The 23,824-nt window shown below is 54.0% G+C and overlaps 1 protein-coding gene across 1 annotated transcript; it reads right to left on the bottom strand.

Moving 5' to 3' along the window:
• Positions 1 to 17,895: 17,895 nt before the first annotated feature.
• HLX (H2.0 like homeobox) lies at positions 17,896 to 23,347 on the bottom strand. Its single transcript, XM_059414113.1, has 4 exons — positions 22,499 to 23,347; positions 21,549 to 21,728; positions 20,600 to 20,784; positions 17,896 to 18,751 (listed from the first exon to the last, which is right to left on the bottom strand). Exons 1-4 carry the CDS (start codon positions 23,088 to 23,090, stop codon positions 18,257 to 18,259), a joined length of 1,452 nt encoding a protein of 483 aa, XP_059270096.1. The 5' UTR covers positions 23,091 to 23,347; the 3' UTR covers positions 17,896 to 18,256.
• Positions 23,348 to 23,824: the final 477 nt, after the last annotated feature.

Here is a 23,824-nt window from a genome sequence, read left to right as displayed (position 1 = left end):
CCGTTGAAAGCAGGGAGAGAGGCCTGCCCCACCACGAAGGGCCTGCAGCGTCAGCCAACCACTGTACATGACCCCAGGCATCTCTAACACCAGCTGCCAAAGAACTTCCTCCTCTCCCCCACCGGCTGCCCCTTGGCAGCTGCACAGGGGCCTGGCATGGCCCATAGTGAAACCCCAGAATCATCCTGAAGGCTGTGTTTTTTCCTGTGTCTCTACCCACCGTTCCCTCCCAGCGGCATCATGAAGAAAAAGGTTCTATCTCCCCAAATCTTGAGGGTGCGTGATGGTACCTTTCTTCTGTTACTCTGCCGTGCATAAAAGGTCCCCGGCAGGGGCAGAGGAAGGTGGGGAGACAGAGTAGTCAACCTCAGAATAGTGGCTTCTGGTGGGCTCGGAAAGCCACCTTGTTTCCACCTCACAGCACTCACATTTTTCAGTCCATAGGCCATGTCCTACCCTTCAGCTAAGTGTGACATAGATAACCATCTTCTGCCAGGAGACCTCCCAAACTGTTAGATGCCTCTTCCTTGGCAAGCACCACTGCCATTTCACAATTCTGCCACTTCTTACATCCGAAAGGCCGTCTGCGGGGCTGCGGACTGGCGCGGTAAGAGGACCATCAGAGTGCGTTGTCCCAACTTCCTCGCTCCCATCCCTTTGAATCCCCGTCCTCCCCCAAAGTCCGCATGTTGCCTTCCAACATGGACCCCGGCCTGGCCTGAGCTCTGCCCCACAGACCGATGATGACATAATTACTCTTGCCCTGTGACCATGAGGCTGGCCGAGCCTGACCCTCACGCGATCGATTTGCCCTGCATCATTTATCAACAAGGTGGCTGGTTCCCCATGTCTGGGTAAGCGGGAGAGGCATTTCATCAAGACATCTGACACCTTCCTTTGAAGGGTGAACGACAGAATATATGAATGCCCCTGATTAACATCTAAGACCGCCCTGAAATCGCCCCTCCATCGGCGGCTCTCTGTAAATCCAACCGGCTCTCACTGGACGAACCTCTACCGTTTCAACTCATTTATCAGCAATTCCATCTGCCTCAGTTCGGGGCATCGCATGTGTCCGTGGCTGTGTCGTGGCAGGGCCTGGGGCTGCTCCCTCAAGAGTTTCCGGCCTCCACGAAAGGCCTAATCCAGGCCTGTCATCTTTCCCAGTGATAGCTGAAGCAGCTGCTGTTTCTTCCTCCGTAGGACGGTGGTTGCCAGAAAGTCTACGGGGCCCACCATCTGATTTCCATGCTTGCAACTAAATCTGTGTGTGCATGATCTTTCCCCGAAACTCCAGGAGGGAGCTATGTCCCTCCACCTTTTACACGATTTAAAGTCTTCTGGAGGAGTGGTGAGCTCATTTCTGATCGCCTTCAACTTCAAAAGGCCAAACCGTCTCATTAACCTAATTGTCTGACTTTCAGTCACTTGCTTAAATTACCAACGAATGGATGGCCACTCCTGTCCAAACAAGATATGTTAAAACATTCCCTCTAGAAAGAAATTTCTTTCAACCATGACAGATGAGTGTCTCCTTGAGAGGATTATTATAATAATTGTGGTAGATATGCCTCTGAGCCCTGAGACATTTTTAAAAGAAAGATATAAGTGATGAATTTGTGTAAATCACAAACCCTGGCATCTTTTCTTAGTGATAACTTTTTGCAAAGTTTGCCATTCAAATCAAGCTACGCTGAATTAGAAAGACAATCAAATAACAGTGCTATAGAACAGTTGCCCTTCTGGAAAAAAAAACAAAAACAAAAACAAAATCTCTCAGGAAAAAAGTATACTGAAACTATCATTAGCCTCTGTTGGCTACATTAAACCTAATAAAATTACCAATGATAAATTTCTCGTCAATGGGGTCCCCTGCTGGGCTGCCTCTGCTGACTTTACTCACAAGGAACCAGGCAGGGAGATTGAATTATTAGTTAGACTCCTTTTATTGGTTTGGGCTTTGGGGGGCAGCGGGTTATATGGGAGATTCTTTTCATGTTTTGGTTTTTTTTTCCCCTCAAGAAGCAGCTGGTTTTGTCTTTAGTTTCAAATATCAATAAAAAAAAAAAAAAAATCAGAGCAATCATTAGAAGGCAGGAATGTATCCATGGGAGCTTCCCAACACACCTGATGTCAATCCCAGCCGGTGTGCCGGGAGGAGCAGCTCGAGTCTCCACGGGGGAAAGAGATGGAGAAGGACCGGACTGACGTGGCCCATAGGTGGGTCGGGCAGAGGAAAAGAAGGGGGTCCCAGGGGGTACCCTTAGGAAGGGGCGGTTGGGGAAGAGGAGCCGAGAGGTGTGTGGGCTGGGGGTTGCCTAGAAGGAGCAGATGGTTGGGCCTGCAGCCCGGGGGCGGCTCCCTGTAAGCCAGGTCTGGCCCCAGCCTCTTGCTGGGTTTTAAATTTCCATATGGAGATACCAGCTACAGTATCACAGTTCCACTGCACATCTCCAGAACAGCATGGGGTTCCTGAAGACAAGATATGCAGCAGAAGTACGGGGCCTAGAAACTTCGGAAGAGAGGGGACTGTGCCGATTTCAGAGTGTGCTTTCCTGAGTGCCGGGGGGGGGGGGGGGGGGATCCCATTACTGCCCCCATCCCTCTAATGTGAACCAGACAGCCGTTTGCCACCTTAGACTCGGGCACAGAGGCTACAAATTGAAATCCAAAACCTGGGCTGAAACTCAGCCTCCAATCTCTCAGACTGTCCTCTTACCTGGCAGGACTCAGACCCAGGACCCCAGGAAAAGGCTGGAGCATGTGTGTAACCAAAGCCGGAACACCGAATTGAAGCACGAGAACCCCTTCTCTGAGAAACACAGCTCAGAGTCCAGGACGGCGCCAGTGCCCAACGCTCAGCAGTGCTCCAGTATTTCCGGGCACCTTCTCACTGGCTGTTCACATCCCTGCTCTGCTCTGTTTCATCCTGCTCTGTTCCTAGGAGGTCGGCTTCATTCATGGGACACACTGGCAAGAGATGAGGGCCAGGAGCGAGAGGTAAGGGCCTTTGAGAACTGGCCAGCGGAGCTCCCCAGCATCCAATGCAAAGAAAAAAGACATAATCAAGTTTAGGTTCCTTGAGCTCCCCAGCATCCAATGCAAAGAAAAAAGACATAATCAAGTTTAGGTTCCTTGTTCTTAAACTAGCTAACAGTAGGAATGTTCTGGATACCTTATTAAACATCCAAATATCCCGGCATCACCTCATCCAAGAACTACTAAGGAGAGAACCTAATCGAAATGCAGTAAGAACCTGGATTTTAATAAATATCTAAGATGGGATGGGGGCGCCTGGGTGGCTCAGTGGGTTGAGCCTCTGCCTTTGCTTTGGGTCGTGGTCTCGGGGTCCTGGGATCGAGCCCCGCGTCGGGCTCCCTGCCCAGAGAGCCTACCCACCCCTTCTCTCTCTGCCTGCCTCTCTGCCTACTTGTGATCTCTCTCTCTGTCAAATGAATAAATAAAATCTTTATTAAAAAAGTAGAAATTAAAAAAATTTAAAATAAAGAAATATCCAAAATGAATTAGACAGGTCACAGCATCTGTAAGATAGGAACACCATATGGGAATTGCAGTCAAGGGTAATAGTGTTAAAGAGGTCAGAAGACAGCCGTCATCTCAAGACTTGAGAAAATCTCCAAGCGAGTGTCTTTCCAGCTATGGTCAGGCACTGTCTTCTGTACTCTCGTGTAGAGGTGTGGGGGAGGCCTTGCGACCGGGAGGGAGGCCAAGGTGAGCCTGATGTGAATACAGGGAGGGGAGAAGCCTGCAGAAGAAAAGAGCCAGAGCCCTGATCAAACCATGCTGAAACTCACTCCACCACCTACTTTCTCGACCATGCAAAACCCATCAATTTCCTTTATTGGATGTGTCATCTTTCATTGAGTTCTTCTGCTTACATCTGAAGGCATCCTAGGTAGAACACTTAATTGTATTTATCTAACATTTCCAATGGACAATTTTATCTTTTTTTCCATTATAAGTGACATAAAAGGAAATTCTTGGAAAAAGAGAAACTTTACCAAAAGGAAGCATTGAGTTCTTTCCAGTAACTACAGTTATTTTGGGGAATATTTTTTTCTCTCCTCCTGCCGCGCTTCACCAAAAATATTACTAAATATCCTGACTTTTTTGTTCTTCTCAGAGCCAACACCAGGGTTTGGGATGCAGCCGGGAGACTAATCTGGAGCTTATCTTTCTGTATCTGCTATTGTGACAACCCTCAGGCACTTACTGGAAACATGTCAAAGTCTCCAGCCATTGTTAACTTCCTAAATGCATGAGGAGCCCTCATTCGGGGGACATCACACTGTCTTCAAGCCCAGGGGACACCCAGGGCTCTGTCAGCAGCAGGCTGTTCAGATCCAAGGGGCTAGAGATAGAAGAATCAGTGGAAATGGCATATTCGGTGGAGCCTGATTACATTTTCAGGACTCTGGCTGTCTTTTCCCAACCGGTTCAGCTATGTTGAATGACTGAATAATTGATTTTTTTTAAGATTTTATTCATTTATTGACAGAGACAGAGCACAAGCAGTGAGGGTCAGCAGAGGGAGAGGGAAACAGGCTTCCTGAGGATCAGGGAGCCTGAAGTGGGGCTCTATCCCAGGACTCTGGGATCATGACCTGAGCTGAAGGCAGAGGCTTAACCCACTGAGCCACCCAGGTGCCTGTGACTAATTGATTTCTTACTAGAATGGTTAATATTAGACAAAAGTATTGACTAAAATTCTAATACCTGGAGTCCCATTCACAACAACATAAAAATATGACTGAAGGGAAGTTATTATTTAATAGATATAGAATTTCAGTGCTGTAAGATGAAAAAGTTCTGGAGATTGGATATCTTAACACTACTGAACTGTACAGTTAAACTAGTGAAGATGGTCAGTTTTAGGTTTTGGATATTTTACCCACAATCTTATAGACGAATAGGTAGATATAGATATAGATCTGAAAGGGGAGGAGGGTTAAATTTTATTGTCACCCAGTAAGGCTTGCAACTCGTATGTATACTAATAATAATATCTACTGCATACAGTAGTTAGTGGTTTCAATAGGCGAGTAAGTAAGTACCTAAGCGCTCATTTGTTATCTAATTTTTTAAAAGATTTTATTTGTTTATTTAACAGAAAGAGAGATCACAAGTAGGCAGAGAGGCAAGGGCGGGTGGGGGGGGAGAGGGGGGAAGCAGGCTCCCCGCTGAGCAGAGAGTCTGATGCGGGGCTCCATCCCAGGACCCTGAGATCATGACCTGAGCTGAAGGCACAGTCTTAACCCACTGAGCTATCCAGGCACCCCTGCTATCTAATTTAATCCTCACAGTCATCATAAAAAGAAGGCACTGTTGTCATTACTATTATTATTTCAATTCACTGATAAGGAAACTGAGCCAGTATTGGAGAAGTTCCAACACTAACCCAGAGTCATCTGAGCTGAGATACAAGCCCATTCAGTTTCTCCTGAGTATCAGCGCCCCACCATCAGTCATGCTGCTTTTCCAAAGTTTATTATCAGAAACTATTGCCCTCATTTCACAGAAGCAGAAACTGTCACTCAGAGTTAAGAAAATGGTCGATCACCATGAAGATCCAGACACACACTGAAGCACACTCTGAAGCACAGAGTCCAGACACACAGTTAGCCTCTCTCATTCCAAGGTCTGTGTCTGAGCTGTAAACTTGAAGATACTTTCAGGAGAAAATCTCAAACGTTATTGGCCTCAAAATCCTTAACAATCTTAACAAGCATTGAGGGAGCTAAAGGACATGTATTTGTGTGATTCTACCCATTTACATTTCCCTCCAATTAACACCGTCCAGGAGAACTTTCTATGGTGAAGGAACATCTGCACATTGGCACTGTACAATGAGACAGCCACTGGTCACATGTGGCTGGTGTGGCTGAAGAAAGAAATATTTTATTTCATTTAATTAATTTAATGTAAATAGCCATACGGCACGGGTCCACATGGGAAACCAAAACATATTTCTGGAATGTACTGGAATATGCCCACATTCCATAGGCATCAGAGCCATGGCATCACCAAGCCTAATGTGACCTTTGGGAAACTCCGTTGCATCCTTGGCAATGGCGGTGAGGCTTGCTGCGGGAGCCTTCTCCCGCAGAGGCTCCAAGTCTCCAAGGCAGCGGGGATCAAATCAAGAAGTAGAAAGAAACTTGCAAAGTGAAATTCAAGATGCTGGAAAAGATGGAAAGGCCTCTTCTCCCTGGGGTCTCCCGCTTCTCCCCTCCTTCCGGCAGGCAGGAAAGAGGAGGCCGTTGGAGGGGGAGAGGAGAGGGCTTCGCAGGGTCTTCTGGGGCAACTCAATCAAAGAAATTATTTTCCCACAGACGAAGCCAAGAATATCTTAATGGCTTTTTCCTGATTGAGGAATAAATCTATTAATTTATGGCCCGGGCCCCAAACCAGTTGTGTCAACCCCGCCCACTGCCTTTAAAAAAAAATAAAGTGAGAAGTGGTTCAAAATTCCATGCGTTTTCGTGATCTCCACCTTCTCCCTCCTGCTTCTTCTTCATTCACTCCGTCCTTTCCTAATTCACTCTGCTCCATTTTTTACTTCTAACTCTCCTCCTATTTTCAAATAAATCGCCACTTCCATACATGGATGCACCTAAGGAGCTCCCACGTCCCCAGTGCAAAGGGAGGACACCCACACGCCTCATTAGATGTCCCCGGAAAGAAGCAGTAACAGCGCCGGCATGGCTCCGCTTGCCCGAGTGGCCCGGTGCATCAGAGAACACGCCTTTTCGTCAACCCCGGGTTTCTGAAAAGCTACGGACAAGAGCCCCAGCCAACTGTAAATCAAAAGAAAGCAGAGGGCGCGAAGCCGGTGTCAGAGAGACTCACAATGACTACCACCGAGTGCAATTAACACGCCCCGAGGGTAATTGCTCAATGGCCCGGATTTATGGACTGGGCCACCCCGCTTGCCTGACCTTGACAGCCTGCGGCTCCCAGGGAGGGGGAGAGTGTCTGGCCCCTTCCGAGGGGGACACAGAGTGGGTAAACAGACCCCCTGGGGCTTTCTGTGGCAATTCAGCCCGCCTTTGACGGTGTGACTCATAATATATTCGAGAGAAGTAGTGGTGTCACTAGTTGCACGATTTAGATAAGGTAGACGGTGGAGAGAGATGTGAATTATTCCCAACTCCATTTGAGAACTGCCTGTCCTTCAGGGACTTAATTAACCTTTCTTTGCCATGCTTTATTCATCTGTAAAATGGGGACACTGTAGATCATCACCTAAATGGAATTTAGTAAAAAGCAAGTAAGTTCAGTTTTTACAACAGTGCCTGGCACAGAGGCACGCAACAATCCGCTACGTGTGAATTAAAAGTCGTGCCCGATATGATTGGTTAAACTGAGTTATGCTATACCATCCTCCGAGGTCCTCGGCGGGCACACTCCATGAAACCGGTCCTGGTGACACCATGAATAAAGGGACCTGTGAAGCAAGGCAGTCACTCACAGCTCATGTGCGCCGGTGTGACCCCACCTCCGAAAGACAGTGTGGACAGCTTTGTGCTAACCGGCAGGAAGGAGGCAGAAGCACTCAAACCTCTGGTCTTGCCCTGCTTTGGCTCTCTGCCCCGAGCAGCTTCCCGCCTCCCCCACTACCCACGGCGCAAGGAATTTTCTCAGTTTGTTCCGACTTTTTCATGGGCCCTTTAATCGGCCACGGTCCTGCTCTAGAAACAGAATGAAGTCTGGGCCCTCAGGTGGAGGACCGAACCCAGGTCTCCACGTGAAGCTGGGAGGAAGCCGCGTCTTGGGGACACCGCGGCGCGCTACCTGTCCGCGCTGGGGGCCACGTAGTCCTACACCGGGCCTGGAATCCCGCCCTGTACCCCCTGTACCGAGACCACACTGTCGGTATAGACGCGCCTCCCTCCCAGGACGACCGAACACAGGCCTCGGAGTCAGTACCCTAGGCTGGCCTGGCTGGGTCGGGGCGGCGCGGCCGGCACCCACCTCCCCGCAGGACTTTCATTTTCAGCCGCGCCCTCCCCGGGAGGTTGATGGCCTGAGCGCAGTAGAAAGGAGAGACTGATGGGCACCATACTTGGCCGTGGCGCCTACGGCCCCAGCTCCCGGCCTCGGGGGCTCGCGGGGCCCCATCCTTCTGGTGCGCGCGGCTCTGGAGCCAGAAAGTGTACACAGACCATAAATTTCCCGCCCCGCCCGGCGCCGGGCCCCTCGCTCCGGCCCTGGGTGCTGCGGCCGGTGGCAAAGCGCTGCTGGGGCGGCCGCGGCTCCAGGCCGGTTCATTCCGTCCCGCCGCTGCACCGGCACCAGAGCAGCGTAAGGACTCGAGGCTCCGGGCCGCTGCGTGGGAGGAGGAGGTGGAGGCAGGCGAAGCCTGGGGGAGGCCCGGTGAGGATGGAAAGGGAAAGGAGTGACTAGGAGCACAGAGAGGGAAGCTTCTGTGCCTCTAGACGACTCCTCTTTTTCCATCTTGAAGTGGAGGGGGACAGTAATTGCTCCTGGCGAGCACTCACTTACAGATGCTTTTTTTTTTTTTTTAAGATTTTATTTATTTATTTGTCAGAGAGAGAGAGCGAGCGAGAGCGAGCACAGGCAGACAGAGTGGCAGGCAGAGTCAGAGGGAGAAGCAGGCTCCCTGCAGAGCAAGGAGCCCGATGCGGGACTGGATCCCATGACTCTGGGATGATGACCTGAGCTGAAGACAGCTGCTTAACCAACTGAGCCACCCAGGCGTCCCATTACAGATGCTTTTGTAGTGAACTCTCCCCTCCCTGGATTGTCAACCTTGTACGCCAGCCAGGGCCCACCAGGAAGGCGCTTTGAGGGGTGGGAGAGCAAGAAGATTCTTAATGGATTTCTCTGGGGTGGTGTCTACTCCATCAATGTAATGAGGATATCTGAAATAATGAATGGAGTAATTCACTAAAAAAGGGAGCAGAGCTTTTCTTTGAACTCTGAACTTTTTGTTTTCTTTCAAGAGAAAGTCAGGGAAGTCCTCCAGTTTAGGACTGGGACAAGAAACTGGTGGGCTTCAGGGTCTGAGGTATGGCCCCGCTCCTTGCCAACCGGTACTCTGATCAAATTACCCATGCTCTCTGCTTCTCAAACTGAGTATCTGACAGATTGGAAGAACACTATCTTCTGGCCAAGCGTTGCGGGGAAGGTTAAATGAGATATAAGACTTTCAATTCTTGCTTTAAAGTGGGCAACGACTGAGTGTGTTTCCTCCGTTTTCATTTGCATGCGCCCCCCATGCCTCGCCTTGGGTGATTTCCAAGTAAAGAGGAGTCCAGGACAGAAGAAATTAGCTACGTAATGGGGGTATCCGTGGTGATAGTTTAAGAACCATTCTCACTTAGTGAGCACCTTCTGTTTGCCAGGGTAAGGGTGCCCGAGGCCGTGCCTGCGTCTGTGACTGCTCACTGTCCCAGACACGCTCCCCTAACCCATGCAGACCAGGTTGCAAACTGACGGGAGGAAAATGGGAAACCATAGTGGGAGAGCTGGAGAGGTCTCAGAAGGCAGAATGAGTGTCCTCCCCACCATTCCTCTGCGAAGGGAAAATCAAACAAGGGGGAAAGGAGTGAGAAAGAAAGGTTCCGGTAGGTAAAATTGTTGGTTCGGACCATGCACCTTAGGGCGCGTTCCTCTAGCCTCCGCTGATGGTCTCTAACTCGGAACCCTCCAGCACACAGGGGGGGCTGTATCCGGGTGTATCCCGGTATGGGTGGATGACACTGAGGCTCTGGGTGACCCCTTTGCGCGGGGACATCACCCTTGGCTCCTGAACAATGCTTCTAATGAGGATGGCACCTTTGCTCCTGGTTCGTTTTGTTCTGTTTTGTTTAATCTTAGGGAACCATTCAGGGTTTTTTATAATAATTTTTTTTAAACTGCCTTACATTTCATTTTGGGTCATGGAGGAGTCTGGAGTCCACAGCCTCGAGCACCCTGGCCGCAGGATAACTAAAGTCACACACCTCGCTGACAGGCACCATATCTAATCGCTTGCCCTGGTTCCCCCAGAACCCAGCCATCCTGGCCCAGCTCCTCTTACAATCCTAGGGCGGAAGCTTTCACCGTGTCAGGATGAAAGGAAGAGCCCGGCACAGGGAGTGGAGAGGGGAAACAAAAAAAAAAAAAAAAAAAGGAAGGGGTAGGGATCCCCAGAGCAAGAAGGTGGACGGGGAGATTGGAGAGTGAAGAAAATGGAAACATTTACATTACAGTCCACATTCAATTTTAAAATTGTGTGCCTCAGAAAAGTCTTTTGTTTCACTTTTTTCTAGTGTTTCACCCACTTGTTCAACCACAAAAACTGCATTTGCAGGGAGAAAAGTCCATGGCGGAGGCAGGGACCTTGCCGGAGATGAAAACAAAGGGATTTGGCTTAGATCACTGCGGAAGACCTTAGGCAGCCTCGCGGGGCGATTTTCTGGGCGCCTTCCAGCCGTGCGGGGTCCACGTGGAGACCACCCCGAGCGAGGTGGTGGCCTGAAGGCCCTCGCTGACCCTGGACGGGGCGCTGGGCTGGAGGGTTAGGGATCCGAGAAGGCAGAGGTCTGGGGAGTCTTCACCACCCAAACGAGTGTTGAACCGGGCGCTGCTCTGCCCCTCCCAAAAAAGGCTTGAGGCTTCGTGCGCGGTCTGCGCGGGAGCTGGGAGATCCGGGCCGCACCGCGTCTGGGGACACTCCTTTGGAGGGCATGCGAGGCCTGTGATTCTCTCCATAGAAGGATCCAGAAAATGGCCTGATGATCCACGGATGCCCGTGGGCATTGCGAGATAAGGAATCCTATTCCGTTATTCATCCGTTCGTTCGTTCGTTCATTCGCTGGCTCATTTCCTGGGCTCGCATCACGCGCTGGGAAGTGCGGGGTGCACTCTGCACCCCATTCCGACCAACAAAAATAAACGGCCCTGACAAATCAAAGCGCGGCTGAAATATGCGGACCCTGAAGTCGTCGAAGGCCAGCGGGGCTGAGGGTAGCTTCGGAAGTCGGCGAGACTCCCCGACGCGTTCGTGCAGCAGAGGGAGAAGGCAAGGTGCAGATTCACAGCGGCCGCCGCGCCGCCCTCCGCGCTGCGGAGAGACATCCCCGCCGGTCCCGACGCCCGGAGCAGCACACAGGGTGTCTGGCTTCCGCGTTGGTCCCCACGTGGACTGCTAGCGAGAGGACCGTGGACGAGTCACTCGAGACACAAAATGAGGCCCGTGGGCGCGCGACGTTCTACAGATGAGCGTGAGCGAACGAGCACGCCCGTCATCGGTATGGGGCGCTGCTTGGGAACTCATTTTCTTGCTGAGCAGTGGACTTAGTATCAGGGACCCTTGTGCATCCTCATCCAGATGTTTTGGGACTTCCAAGTCGGCTCCTCCTGGATCACCCCTCGGCAGCTCCCATGCCTTGCGGCTCGGCTTCTTCTGATGTTTACAACGGCAATCACCCGATCCCACTGTTCCTGAGGTTTCACTGGGACTACAAATAACCACAAGGACCACGTATCTATTCAATCAACACTTCTTGAGGTGCCTTCCGTCTATCAAGCGCTGGGCTAGGTGCTAGAATTACTCCCGTGGTAAAGCAGAGCCCAACCCTGCCCTCGAGAAGCAGGGGGTGCCTTTTTCCAGCTAAATGGACCCTTGATACCGTGTTTCCGTTTTGAAGTCTCTCCCTCTATGTAATTAGTTAAGAACTTAATAAAATCCCAAAATGCCATTTGTCCTGGTGTGATCTCAACAGTGGGCACATATTTTTTTCCTCCTGGGGCCCCAGATACTTGCTTAGGTTTCCCTCAGATCTGAAGTGTCGGAAAACTCCGGCTCCTTCCCCTTCCAACTCCTAAGGAAAACTTCCAGCCACATCTACCAGGATGGTCTTGAGCACCTGCTGTGTGCACAGGGTCCTAGCTGAAGTGTCTGGAGGATGGGGAGGAAGGAGTGCCGCTGGGCTTCTCATGGAGTCAGCGGGTCTAAGCTCAACCTTCATGGACATGCTCTCCAAACACTCCGGTCTACTCCTTAAAAGGTTTCCCTGGAGGGGCGCCTGGGAGGCTCAGTCATTGGGCATCTGCCGTCGTTTGGCTCAGGTCATGATCCCAGAGTCCTGGGATCAAGCCCCTCATCAGGCTCCCTGCTCCGCGGGGAGCCTGCTTTTCTCTCTCCCACTCCCTCTGCTATGTTCCCTCTCTCGCTGTGTCTCTCTCTGCCAAATAAATAAAGTTTCCCTGGGGACATTGCGACTGCCCTGAATTCATGAGCCTCCACCTAAGGATTTAATTTCTGGGAAAGTAAGGATTTTCTTGTACTTTTCTCAACTGTGCAAATACTAATAAGGTAATAAATACTATTAACAATAGCTATTAACAAACAAAGGGAGGAGGAACATAATAAGCTTATGGTATATGACATCCACTTTCTCATTTCACTTATATTGTCATTAATTCTCACAGCAGTTTCCAAAAATCAAAGTTAGGTGACTTTGATTATTTCCTACCATAGAGATGAAGAAACTGAAGCCAAATGGTTATATTTCCCATGGCCTCACATTTAGTAATTGGTGAATGAATGAACGCTTCTTGTGCTCCTTGGGTTGGGGTCAAGCGTGTTCCTTTTGACACCCTCAACTCTGAGCTCCACCTGCCGGCCTTTCCTCATACCCAGCCCCCAGAAAGAGTCATTGGAGTCACCAAAGCCTTGAGCTCTGGGCATAGGTCAGGTGGTATAGCCTCTGTCCCCTTCATGGCCTTCTATTTCTGGTCTGTCACCCATAGGACACTTTGCAAAAGGAGGAGGCTCATATCTGCTGGCTGAGACGAGGTCCAAGTGCAGGGGGAGAGAGAACGAGCTAGCGCAGTGGCTGCCTGACAAGAGCGATGAGGCCTCGAACCCCTTGTGTTGTCCAGAAACCCACGCGTCAGCAACCGCCGATGGGATTAGAAAATCACCAAAGATGATGCACTATCCCATGAGCAGGGTGTGGTCCCAACCTTAGACACATTAACAAAACCTATGGTGGCACAAGCTAAAGGGTGGGGTATCAATGCCCCTCGACTCCTGGAGGGTCACCTCTCAGGGACTACCCAAAGACCAAGTAGGCCAATGGGAACTCACATTTCCCCTCGAAGACTCAACACCTCTTTTGCCCGTTTTAAAAAGCCACTGAGTTGTATCAATCCAGATCAGAATCTGGTTGGTCAAGTGCATCCCAGAGGACCCCTCTCCTTTTGCTCCTCAAGAAGCACTAACCCCACAGCCTTATCTGAGTCCTGGCATCACTCTCCAAGGGACACTGGGCAAGTGTCAAGAACCCAGACTCCATTACCCCATCCTTAAAATGAAGAAGTCAGAAGTAATCACACCTGTGAGGACTCCTATGCTTGTTCATAGAATGATGGAAAGCAGCGCATCCCAGGGACCCCAGGGCCAGCAGTTCTCTGAGCTTACCTGTAGGAGCTGCAGAGCGTGGGCCTGTTGGAAACCACGTGGGGGAGGAGAAGGGACTAGCTTAGAAAGTGCACACACACCCCACCCCACCCCACCCCACCCCCACCCCCGCCTTGGGTAGCAGTCAGAAAGTCCAAAGAGCTTCTGGGGTGCACTGCAGGTTTTAATACCCGCATTCGTGGGGAGAACCTGCGTTATTTATTTATCTTTAGGATACTGGGCAATCCCCTCACAACCTCGAAAGGAAGACGCTGAGCCAGATGCATGCATGAGCACAATTAAATCGGGAGGTATCTCCCCTAGCCCTAATACCTGCAGTTAAAGTCCTCGGAAACCCAATAGGTGAGGCTTCACAAAGACCCAGGAGTGCGCAGCCTCCTTCCCAAAGGCTAAAGAAGGGAGAATGCAAGGGCCCTTCGTGTTTAGGGTCCTCTCCACCCTCTTTAAAGTAGGGTCACACGGTCCAGTGGGGAGGGCCGAATTCGCACTCCTTCAACCAGCTCTTCCTTCTCAAAGAAGGACAAAGGTGGAGGAGACCCTTGGGCAACCCAGAGGTTGGTGCGCCCACCTCAGCCCCCTGCCTCTCTTCCCCATTTCTTGCTCCAGAGCTGCCCCAGCACCCCCTACCACCACCACCCACCGATCCCCGCCCCACCTACCGGGGTCTGTTTGAAGTCCGCAGGGGCTTGAGGGTAAGTGGCGTCTGATGCGGGAATAGATTCGAACTCAACAGGTTAAAGCCACCCAGGTTAAAGCTTAATTCTGAAACGCCACCATAATAACCCCGACCCCCCCCCCCCCCCGCAGGTCCTGGTTCCTGCCCCGCCTTGGGGTCCTTTAAGTTCCCTGAGACTGCAACCAACCCACAGCAGTGGAATCTGGGGTCACCTTCCAGTTAGGTTGGCTTCCGGCACCTAGAACAGGGGGGACCAGAGTGCTGGGCACTCGGAGCTCACCTGCTTGGCGCTGGCCTCAGGCCAGAACCCACGCCAACACCCTCCTTCGGACCCCAGCTAGAAGGAGCAGCCACAGGAAAGATCCCAGAGCCACTGGTCCCCTCTGAGGTGCAGAGGGAGTCAGAGGAATTGGTGACAACCGGAGTCTCAGCAAGCCCCCCCACCCCAGCACACACACGGTACCCACGAATCCTTGCGTGGTGTGGGGTAAGAACAGAAGGCGATCTCCTTGGCTGGTCTGCGGGCCAGAGTCTCCCTTGGAGACAGGACTTAGCCTTGAAGTGCCACGGGGCCGAACAGCTTTGGCCCCGGGAAAGGAGTTGGGGGTGGGGGCTGTGCACAGGGCTGCGAGGGTCACGCGTTCACAGCAACTACGGACCCCCGGGTCCCTGCCGACTCTGGACTGCGGGGCCCGAAGGGAGCGGCGCCGGCTCTCAGTGCTTTGGTCGGCGAGGCTTGGCTCAGGCAGACTTTTCTGGAGCCCAGCGCCCTACGCACCGACCCTGGCAGGAGAAGGCGGCGTGAGGCTTCTCGCTCTGCTTTGCCGTCTGGAGAAGGGAAAATTTTATTTGTGTGGTTTTGATCAGAAGAGTCTGAAATGGCCAGTACCTCGTCTCCCCCGTGTGTGTCTGGGTCTGCGTGGCTGGGCACCTCTGGGAGCGTGTGGATGTGTGGCCTACGCGGGTAATTGTGGTGTGCGCGCGCGTGCCCCCGGGGGGCGGGGTATTAGACCCCCTCCCGTCGCAGAGAGACCCGCGGCAGCCAGCCCTCGGCAACCCCCCAGCTGCGCCTCGGTAACGTGGCTCCCAGGGCTGGGCGCCGCGGGGGTCACTGCGGCTGGGAGGCAGAACCCGGCTCGGACAGAGTTACTGCTTTTCGGGAAGGGCACGTCTCGGGCCGCAAGCGTCTGGAAGCGGGGGTGGCGCTCGGCTCGGATCCGCGGCCCGCGCGCACTCGCTGCCCCCTCGGAGCCCCAGCCGGGCGGGCCTCGGCGGGCCTGGAGTGCGCGGAGCTAGCGCGCACGGCCTTCTCTTGGGTGCGTTAGAAATCTCGGTCTTTGTTCAAGAATTTCTAGCTTTCCTGGCCGCTCTTGCAAGCAACGAGCGCCAGCGGGAAAATTCCCGATCCCTGGGCCAAGCGAGCAGTCCCGGGATGAGTAGACCCGGCCCGAAATGAGGTTTTTGCTCCCCACCACCAGGCCAGCCTCGAGAGGGCTCTTCGTCCTTCGGCTGCTCCTCTTGCACATGAACTTTAAACTTCTCCTGGACTCATGATATACCACATTCCTGATGAAAAGGTGTAAGGACTCCACTGCCCAGGGTAAAGCCCCGCTAGAGTTTCACGGGGAAGATATTCAAGGAGAGGTGGGGGGTGGTGGAGAAAGGGGCGCCTCCTGGGAGCCCCCTAGGAGCATCCCCAGGGCCGCCCCAGGAGCTCCGCGCCCAGCGCATTTCCCTCCGGGTACCCCACCTTTGCTGCGCCTTCTGGTCTAGCGGATCCTGGCGGTGCTAAGGCCGAACGGTACTTGAAATCACAGCATTACGGTCCTGGACGATTATTTCCTTCACTTTTTAAACCCCGGGCCCCAGGAGGAGAAATGTGAGGGGGGATTGGGGCAGCGGGCACCTCGAGGGCCTTGTGAGAGGCAGAGTAGCTGCCCAGTGCCTAAAGCACCAATTCCTACCCAGTTCCACCCCCCCTTCTCCTCCCCAGCTGAGCTCCTGTACTAGATTCTCCTGAACCGCCAGCTCCTGATTTAAGTGTCTCAAAATTCCACGACCTTGGGATGTCCTGGTTACAGAATTTCAATATTTCGGGGGTCAGGAAACTAATTTCCACAGTGAAGGCAAAAGTGAGGTATGGGGAGAATCCTGCTGTTTGGGCAGTGGAGTCTGTGGAATCGTGGAAGAACCCCCCCCCCCCCAAGGCTAGAACCCAAGCAGGTATGCAGGCTGCTCTGCTGAGAAACTGGGGGGCACATTTAAAGACAATAGCTGGCTCACATTCCCTTTTAACTCGAGGTCCCTTCTAGAGCCCTCTACCTCTCTTTTCTCCTTCCTCCACTGGACCACCCTGATCGCTCCCACTCCCCTCCCCACTACACACATTCCTCCAGGAGTTCAGCTTCACTTGGAGGCTGGGAGGTTGACTGGGGCAGGGAATGGCCAGCCTTGCACCCCTGTGCCGTGCCAGGCCAGCAAAGGCTAAATCTGGGGCCTCTACTCTAAAATGGAGGTCTTTTAATGTGCTCAAGTCAATGAGTTAAAATGGGGAAGAAGCTAGCCGGATCAGGGAGCCACTAGGAGCCTTCTCACTCCAGCCAGGGAACTGGGATGTGTCCCAGGCTAGCTGACCTGAGCATCCCTGAGGAAGCACCACTCTCTACAGAAGGACATCCTACCAGACAACCAGCTCTTAACCTGGATGGTGGGCCTGTGAGAAGCCTTGTACCCTGGCCAGAGTTCAGCGCCAAACAGTCCCGCGTGGTCAGGTTTGTGGGCAGTCTGTTTTTAAATCTCGCGAAAGGACTCTATACCAACTCCGGACAACATTTCGTTTCGAGGAAAGGAGAGCCAAGAGAGGACAGGTCTTCAGCCTTTCAAAAACAAAACAAAACAAAAACCCTTAAATGGCCCATCCCTGTTGCAGTGTGGAAGCAAAAGTGAAGGCAAAAGTGAGGTAAGGGCCGGGAAAGGGAAAGGGCCGCGGGTCTCCTGGCTTCTTGGGAGTGGGGGGCTGCGGAGAGACTCACCGGGCATCACCAGGGGCTTAACTGCAAGGAAGACTGTGTACCTGAGGAGGAGGTTGAGATGCAGTTTTGAGAGCCAGGAGGTCTGAGTTCTGGTTTGGGTTATTGCCTGGGTGTGACCTTGAACAAGTCACCTCCCTGCCCCATGGTTGTTTGGGCACCTTTAAAACTTTCTCAGGCCCAGCCTTTTCAGCTCCAAGGACTGTGATTTGTCTGTCTTTTCCTCCAGGACACTACCTCCTCCACTTAGACATCCTGAGCAAGGGGCGGTTTGTGTTGGAACTGCCTAAAAGTTCCGCTATGGACTTCCGACTTTGAGTGGCCGCCTATGTAAGTACCCACTGTGGCTAAACTGGCCACCTGCCTCACCACCTTCCCCACTCCAAGTCTGGATACTCGCCAGCAAAGGAAAGGCCACGGGCCCACTCTGTGTCCTGAGTCAGGGTGGGGAGGCCATCTGCCCCATGGGCCTAACCGATTCTGTGACCACCTCTGCCTTCTGGCCACACTCAGGGTCGTGGAACACCGGTTCAGTGGCGGGGAAGCAAAGCTTATGGCCAAGGAGGCCTCTGAACTTGAAGCCTATCTCTGCAGCAAGGCCACTCTGAGGTTGCAGGACTTCCCCCAATCCCAAAGCCCTAGTCCCCCACCTCCAGCTGCTGTGACATGCTGTGCCCGGAGCTCGGCTGATCCCCGGCTTTCACGACAGCACGGCCCCAGCAAACCAAGCGGCCTTTACAAACCGTAGTAAACATTTTATTTACAAGTTCATGGCGTCTTAAGTGCAGCTCGTCTTTGCGCCACAACCCCCCCAAGTGCGGGGAGGAACTGTTTCCTCCGACACTTCACAGTGTGAACTGCTCGATGCCAGGGAGAAGTTTTAGCCTGCGCCGGGTCTTCCGGCGGGGGTCCTGAGGCCCCCTGGGCTCTGGGCACCAGCGCGACAGCGACGGGCAGGTGGGACCTTGGGCAAGGTAGCTCCGCTGTGGCGTCTCTGGTCCCAGCCCCACCGCCAACACAAAGCAGGCGCAAAATCCAGCCCACCCTGGGAGGCTGGGGGCGGCACGCGGGCCCCGGGGCCATGCCTCGTGCAGTCTACAGGCCGCCCAGCGGTGCCTGGGCGGGCTCGGGGCTCTGCGGAGCGCCGCTGAGGGTGGGCTGGGGCGCCGGCAGCAGCTCCGAGGCGCCGCCGCCCCCGCTCCCCAGGCCGCCACCGCCGCCGCCGCCGCCGCCGAGGCTGGCGAAGCTGAAGCCGCCGCTGCCGCCGCCGCTTCCCGCGCTCCCGCCGCCGCTGGCCGGGAGGAGGGCGCCCGCGGCCGAGGCCTTGATGACCGTGGTCTGGTGCAGAGACCGCTCGCCCCCCTCAGTCCGCTCCGTGTCGCTGGGGGCCATGTCCAGAGACTCGGAGTCGCTGCTCTCGCTCTCGGCCTCGCCCTCCGAGCGGCTGAGGCTCCGCTCCTCCTGCTCGCCGTCCGCAGCCGCTCCTCCGCCCGACGGCTTCTCGCCCGCCTCTTTGTCCTTGTCCTTCTGGGCCTGGGCCTCCTTGGAGTGCCGCCACTTCATCCGTCGGTTCTGGAACCACACCTTCACCTGCGCCGCAGCACGTGGGAAGACAAGAAGGGACACCGAGATGAGACGTGGGCTCGCGACGCTCGGCTCGCGCGCAGCCTGGAGCCCGGGGCCCCAGCACCTCTGCCACGGGCCGGGCACTGGGCTCGGCTCAGGCGCCGAGGCAGCCCAGGAAAACAACGACATCGCCGGGGACCCTCGCCTAGGGAACCCACGAGAACTGTTTCTCAAAATGTAGCCCTCCAGACCGGGTCCTGAAATAACCTGGATGCTTTCCTAAAGGCGGAGTCCTGCACCTCGCCCTCAAACGAAGCGATTTCTGTTCTAAATCAAGGCTTCTTAACCCCATTTGAGCCAGGACTCCCCAAGAATCTGATTAAGTTATGGACCCTTGGCCCAGAAAAAAAAAAAAAATACCCAGGATTTTAAGGGTTTGGTGAACCAATGTTAAGAATTCTTGCAAAGCTGGTCCCCTCCTCGACTGCCAGCACCCAAGACAAGTTTCTACAAAAGCAATTCTTAAAGAGAAACCGTGGGAAACACAGAGGGAAAAGAGGATTCGAAGAGTTAATCCCACTGGGGTGGGGGCATTGCCGGACCTTCAGTAGAGGAGCATTTCCTTGGCATGTGTGTACTCAGAAGCTGATAAGGACCCTGCCCCTGGCCGGAATGAACTCCTCCTTCTGCAGCCTTAGAATATGCCGGCATTAAACCTGTGCAAAGTGGAGGAAGGGGGTAGGGATGGGGTGGATAATCTATATAAATATATACAGTCCCCTGGGGGACCCAATGCTGTTCACACAAGTCCCAGCTTCCCTTTTAAAAATAACATCCACAGCTGGTGGAAAACGGCTGGGCTCTTCCAGGGTATGTTGGGGAGGGGAGCTGTGTAATGGAGGCAGAAAGACAAGGTGGGGGGGGCGAGGGGGACCCTAAAGGAGCTATGAAAAGGTACCTGCCTTTGACTTCTGCCCTACTCAGAACATTGAACCCCCAGGGAGCAAAGGTCACCGCTGTGGGGTTTGGAAGAATGGTGACTCTTCTATTTTCAACCCCCCCCCCCAAAAAAAAGTACAGTTCTTGAATTGGAGAAAAGAAAAAAAAAATTGAATTCAGAAATTGAACTCCAACACGACAGATTCGCCATTGTCCTGAAAAAAAAAAAAATCAAGTAGGCAGAACCTGCTGAAACGCTCTTGGGTGTTTTAAGAAAATCTTTCTTTCTTTCTCTCTCTCACTCCCCTGCCCCCCCCCCCCCCCCCAGAGATTTTTCTTGAGAGCTTATGCCCGTTAGAAAGTCGGCCCGACTGCGGCTGCCGCTGTGTGCACTCCTGGCCCTGCTGGGGCTAAGTCATTCCGTTTGAAATGATGTTTTCACTTCCTCACAAATGGGGATTTCACAATCCAGCGGCAGCAGCAGGAGGAGGAGGGAGGAAGGTCGGGAGGAAAAAAGAAAAAAAAAAAAAAAAAAAAGAAAGAAACCAACAATCTCTCGACTTTGGATTTTTATCTCTTCTGAAATCAACTGCCTCCTACAGCGAACGGCACTGCAGTCGAGTACATAATTATTATCTCCTGCGGCCTATTTGCTTTCTCCGCGGTTCTTTCGCCTGTTGGCCAAAATAAACCGGCTGTACTTGTTGACATACATCTTTGGGGATGGGCTATGCTTTCCATCCTCTTTCCCTCCCATCCCCCCTCCTCCAGACTCAAGTTTCGACGCCTACAATGTCTCCAGAAATCCAAGACCATGCGTTTCCGCCGCAAACGCGCAGTGAGCCGGGGTGGAGGGAGGCCTGGGGCCAGGCCGTGCGGCTGCTGCCCCCCACCCCGCGAGGGGGCTGGGCGCGGGAGCCCGAGTCGGCTTACCTGGGCGTCCGTGAGGCCTAGCATCGCGGCCAGTTGCTTTCGGTCGGGCTTCGTCACGTACTTCTGGATCTCAAACCTCTTCTCCAGGCCTTTCCTCTGCAGGTTGGAGAAGACCGCCCGTGACCAGGAGCGCTTCCTTTTGTAGGTCTGCGGCATGGTGTCCTTCGTAAGCACGGCGTAGGGACCTGCCGCCGGGCGGTAGCGGGAGCAAGAGAAAGACAGGGGGACCCGTCAGTGCTCCCGTCCGTGCTCTGCGGGCCCGGGACTCGCTGTGCGGCTTGAGGCTGTGTTGCGTGAACAGCGGCCCCCATTCAGAGAGCCCTTCACGCAGACCCGGAATGGACTTTCTAAAAAGGAATCCTACAGCTCTTAAGACTTCAGGCTCAAGGCCGAAAGCGAGGATGGTGTGAAGTCCCGCGTTTCGTCGTTTAATTCCAAAGAAAAAACATAAACCTAACACGTGGGCTTTGGGGCATGCGAAAATGTCCCTTGGGCCTGAAGGATGCGGAGATGACAGCTTTGACTCTCGTGTGTGTACGTGTGTACCTGTGTGTATGTACACGTTCTTGCCAACGTGTTCTTGCAAGACGGAACCTCCTTGGACAAAGTGTCGGAGGTCACCTCCTAACTCTGTGTATGTTAAAAAGCAACACCTCTTGCTGCATTTTCAAGCCACTCTCTGGCGAAAAGACTAGGGAAAGCCCCTTCACCCCACCCCGCCCGCCCACGCACACACCTTCTCTGTACCCCCAGGCCCCCCAACCCCTGCCCCCAGGGAGCCGACGGAAGAGTGAGCTAGCTATCTGAGAACTCTTTCGGTTTCTGTCTCCGGACTTGGTAGCTTCCTGCACCAACTCCAGGATTGGGGCACCGCCGGGGCCACGTGAGGCGTCAGTCCTGAGTCAGTGGACTTGCCCCATTAAGCCGTCGCTCGGGAGGGTTTCCGTACCTGGAAACGTGTCTTGAAACTGATGCTGAACTGAATTCCTCGGGTTCGAGCTTAAGGGACTCAGGATGGCAGAAGCCTCGTTAATGGGATCTAGAGACGCGAAGAACTGCCCGGCGGAAGGCTGCAGGCCCGGGAGGTGCACCCCTGCGGGCCGCCCGCTGGTTAGCAGGGAGGTGAGGTCTGGAGAGGAGGGAAAAGAAGAGCCGGTTACACCTCAGGCAAAATCACACTCTCGGGCTGAGTTGTTCCTCCCATCCCCCTCGATTGGGTTTTCCTGGAGCAAAGTCAGGAGAGACCCTTGTCTCTGCGCCAAAACCCCTCTCTCCCGACAGTGGCCAAGGGGCGATGCGCAAAGTGTTCCTGCGTGGAGCCCATAGGTCCACGTCCACACGTACAGCAAGGAAGGGCTTTGCATAAAACGGCCAAAAGGAAGTCACTTCCAGGTGCCTGGTTAGAATTCCACAGACCTGCCCCCTCCCCCGTGAAGGAGCCCAAACTCTGCCTTCTCTTGGGAGCCGAGACTCTATTTTGTTTATCTACATTCCTTGAGTAGAATTTCACTAGAAATCAGATAAATGCAAGAGAAAGTGTTCCCCAAAAGGGCTTTCCCTCTCCAATTAATATAGTTCTCTCTCTCCATACCAGATTCAAGAGACAGATGATAGTCATTTCAGCAAATATTTAGACCAACGATTTTTATGAATAATGATTCCGTGACGTGCGTTTTTAAAGCATCCCCGGAATCTTTTTTTTTTTTTTTTAACGCGGAGCAGGTGAGTTTTAAACCTATCGTTTCACAGTCTTCTTGAAGTTCATTCTCCTCTCCCTCATTTTACCCGTTTGTCCTTAATTGTGCAAATACTGGAAGGCATCCCAAATGGCCCTGGGACCAGGGAGTGAGTGCGCCAGGGCCGTGGTCAGAGGCCTGCAGCCTCTCGCCGAAGACCTACCTCTCAGCGTGTTGCCTTCCTTGACTTTGGGGTCAAATTCTGCAGACAAAATGCGATCAATTCCAAATTTGAGGTCCTTGCTAGAGGGGGCCGGGGCCGAGCCGCTGTGCGGGGGGTTTGGGGCCACCCGCGCCCCGGAGACCGGGGGCTGCAAGGCGCCAGCCCGGGGTGGAGGCGGAGGCTGCTGCTGCTGAGGCGGCTGTTGCTGCTGCTGTTGCTGCGGGTGATGGTGGTGGTAGGCGGCTGAGAGCGGAGACAGCCGCTGCGGGAAGCCAGCCGGGACTTCGGAGGGCGCCACCACCGGGGTGGGTCGAAGCGGGGATCTGGCGGCCGCTTGGAAAGAGGCGTGCGGGTGAGCCGAGCCCAAGTGCGCGGTGAGGGCGGCGGCCGAGGCCCCCGCCAGACCCTCTGCGGCCGCCCCTGGCTCCCCCACGCCGGCGTGCAGGATGTCTGCGATGCAGAAGGAGGGTTTCTTGACCGCGGCGGGGTCCAAGGGGAAGGCGCAGCCGCCCGGGCCGGCCGAGGAGCAGTAGGCGGCCGACCAGAGGCTGAAGTTGGAGGCGTAGAAGGGAGCCAGCCCGGCGGCGAACATTCTGGCTGGGTGCGCCGAGCTGCCGCCGCGGCCGGGCCAGGCCCGGCCGAGTGGGTGGGTGGGTTCGCGGAGGGAGAACGCTGAGTCCCGGGGCCAGCGGAGGTCCAGCCGAGGTCCAGCCGGGGACGATCCGCTTTCGCTTCTCCGTCCGCACTGAACACCGGCCAGGGAGCCCTAGCGCCGCCGAGGGAAGAGGCGAGGCCCGGATCCCGGCCGGTCACAGCCTCGGCCCCTGGCCTCACTTTAAAGGCGGCGCAGCGCCCGCGCTCCCCGCGGGCTGGAGGCGAGCGAGGGGCGCTGGAGCAGCTGGGCGGCGGGGGCCGCGGCTCCGCACACGCCGGGGAAGCCGGGGAGACAGGGGCCGGCACCGAAAGAAAACCCAAACAGCTAAGCCCTAAGAGCTAAATTTAAAACAACAACAATAATAATCCGTTAGTTTAAAAAAAAAAAAAAAAAGTAATAGGGGGGGAAAAAAAAAAAAAAAAAAAAAACTCCTCTCTAAAAACTCCCAAAGTTTTGGCAGGAGCTTCGGAGTCAGACCCAGGGTAGGACCTCGATCCGAGCGCTCATTGGCCATCCTCGTGACCAATGGGAGCGGGGAGTGGAGGGGAATTGGGAAAGAGGGGCGTGGCGCACCGCCTCGGCCACGCCCCGGCCACGCCAAAGTGTTTGCTGCTGCCGCGTGGGCTGAGCGCGGTCCCGCGCGTAACGGCCCGGGCGGCGCCTGCAAGGAA

The sequence above is a fragment of the Mustela nigripes genome, chromosome 10 (assembly GCF_022355385.1).
Source record: "Mustela nigripes isolate SB6536 chromosome 10, MUSNIG.SB6536, whole genome shotgun sequence".
Classification (NCBI taxonomy): Eukaryota; Metazoa; Chordata; class Mammalia; order Carnivora; family Mustelidae; genus Mustela; species Mustela nigripes.
This window is presented reverse-complemented; position numbering and strand designations above follow the sequence as displayed.

Coding starts and splice junctions, on each gene's coding strand:
- HLX (XM_059414113.1), bottom strand. CDS start 23,090: ATGTTCGCCGCCGGGCTGGCTCCCTTCTACGCCTCCAACTTCAGCCTC. Junction 21,729..22,498: donor GGAAGGCAACACGCTGAGAG/GTAGGTCTTCGG, acceptor CCTCCTCTCCAG/ACCTCACCTCCCTGCTAACC. Junction 20,785..21,548: donor GTTTCAAGACACGTTTCCAG/GTACGGAAACCC, acceptor GCCCGGCGGCAG/GTCCCTACGCCGTGCTTACG.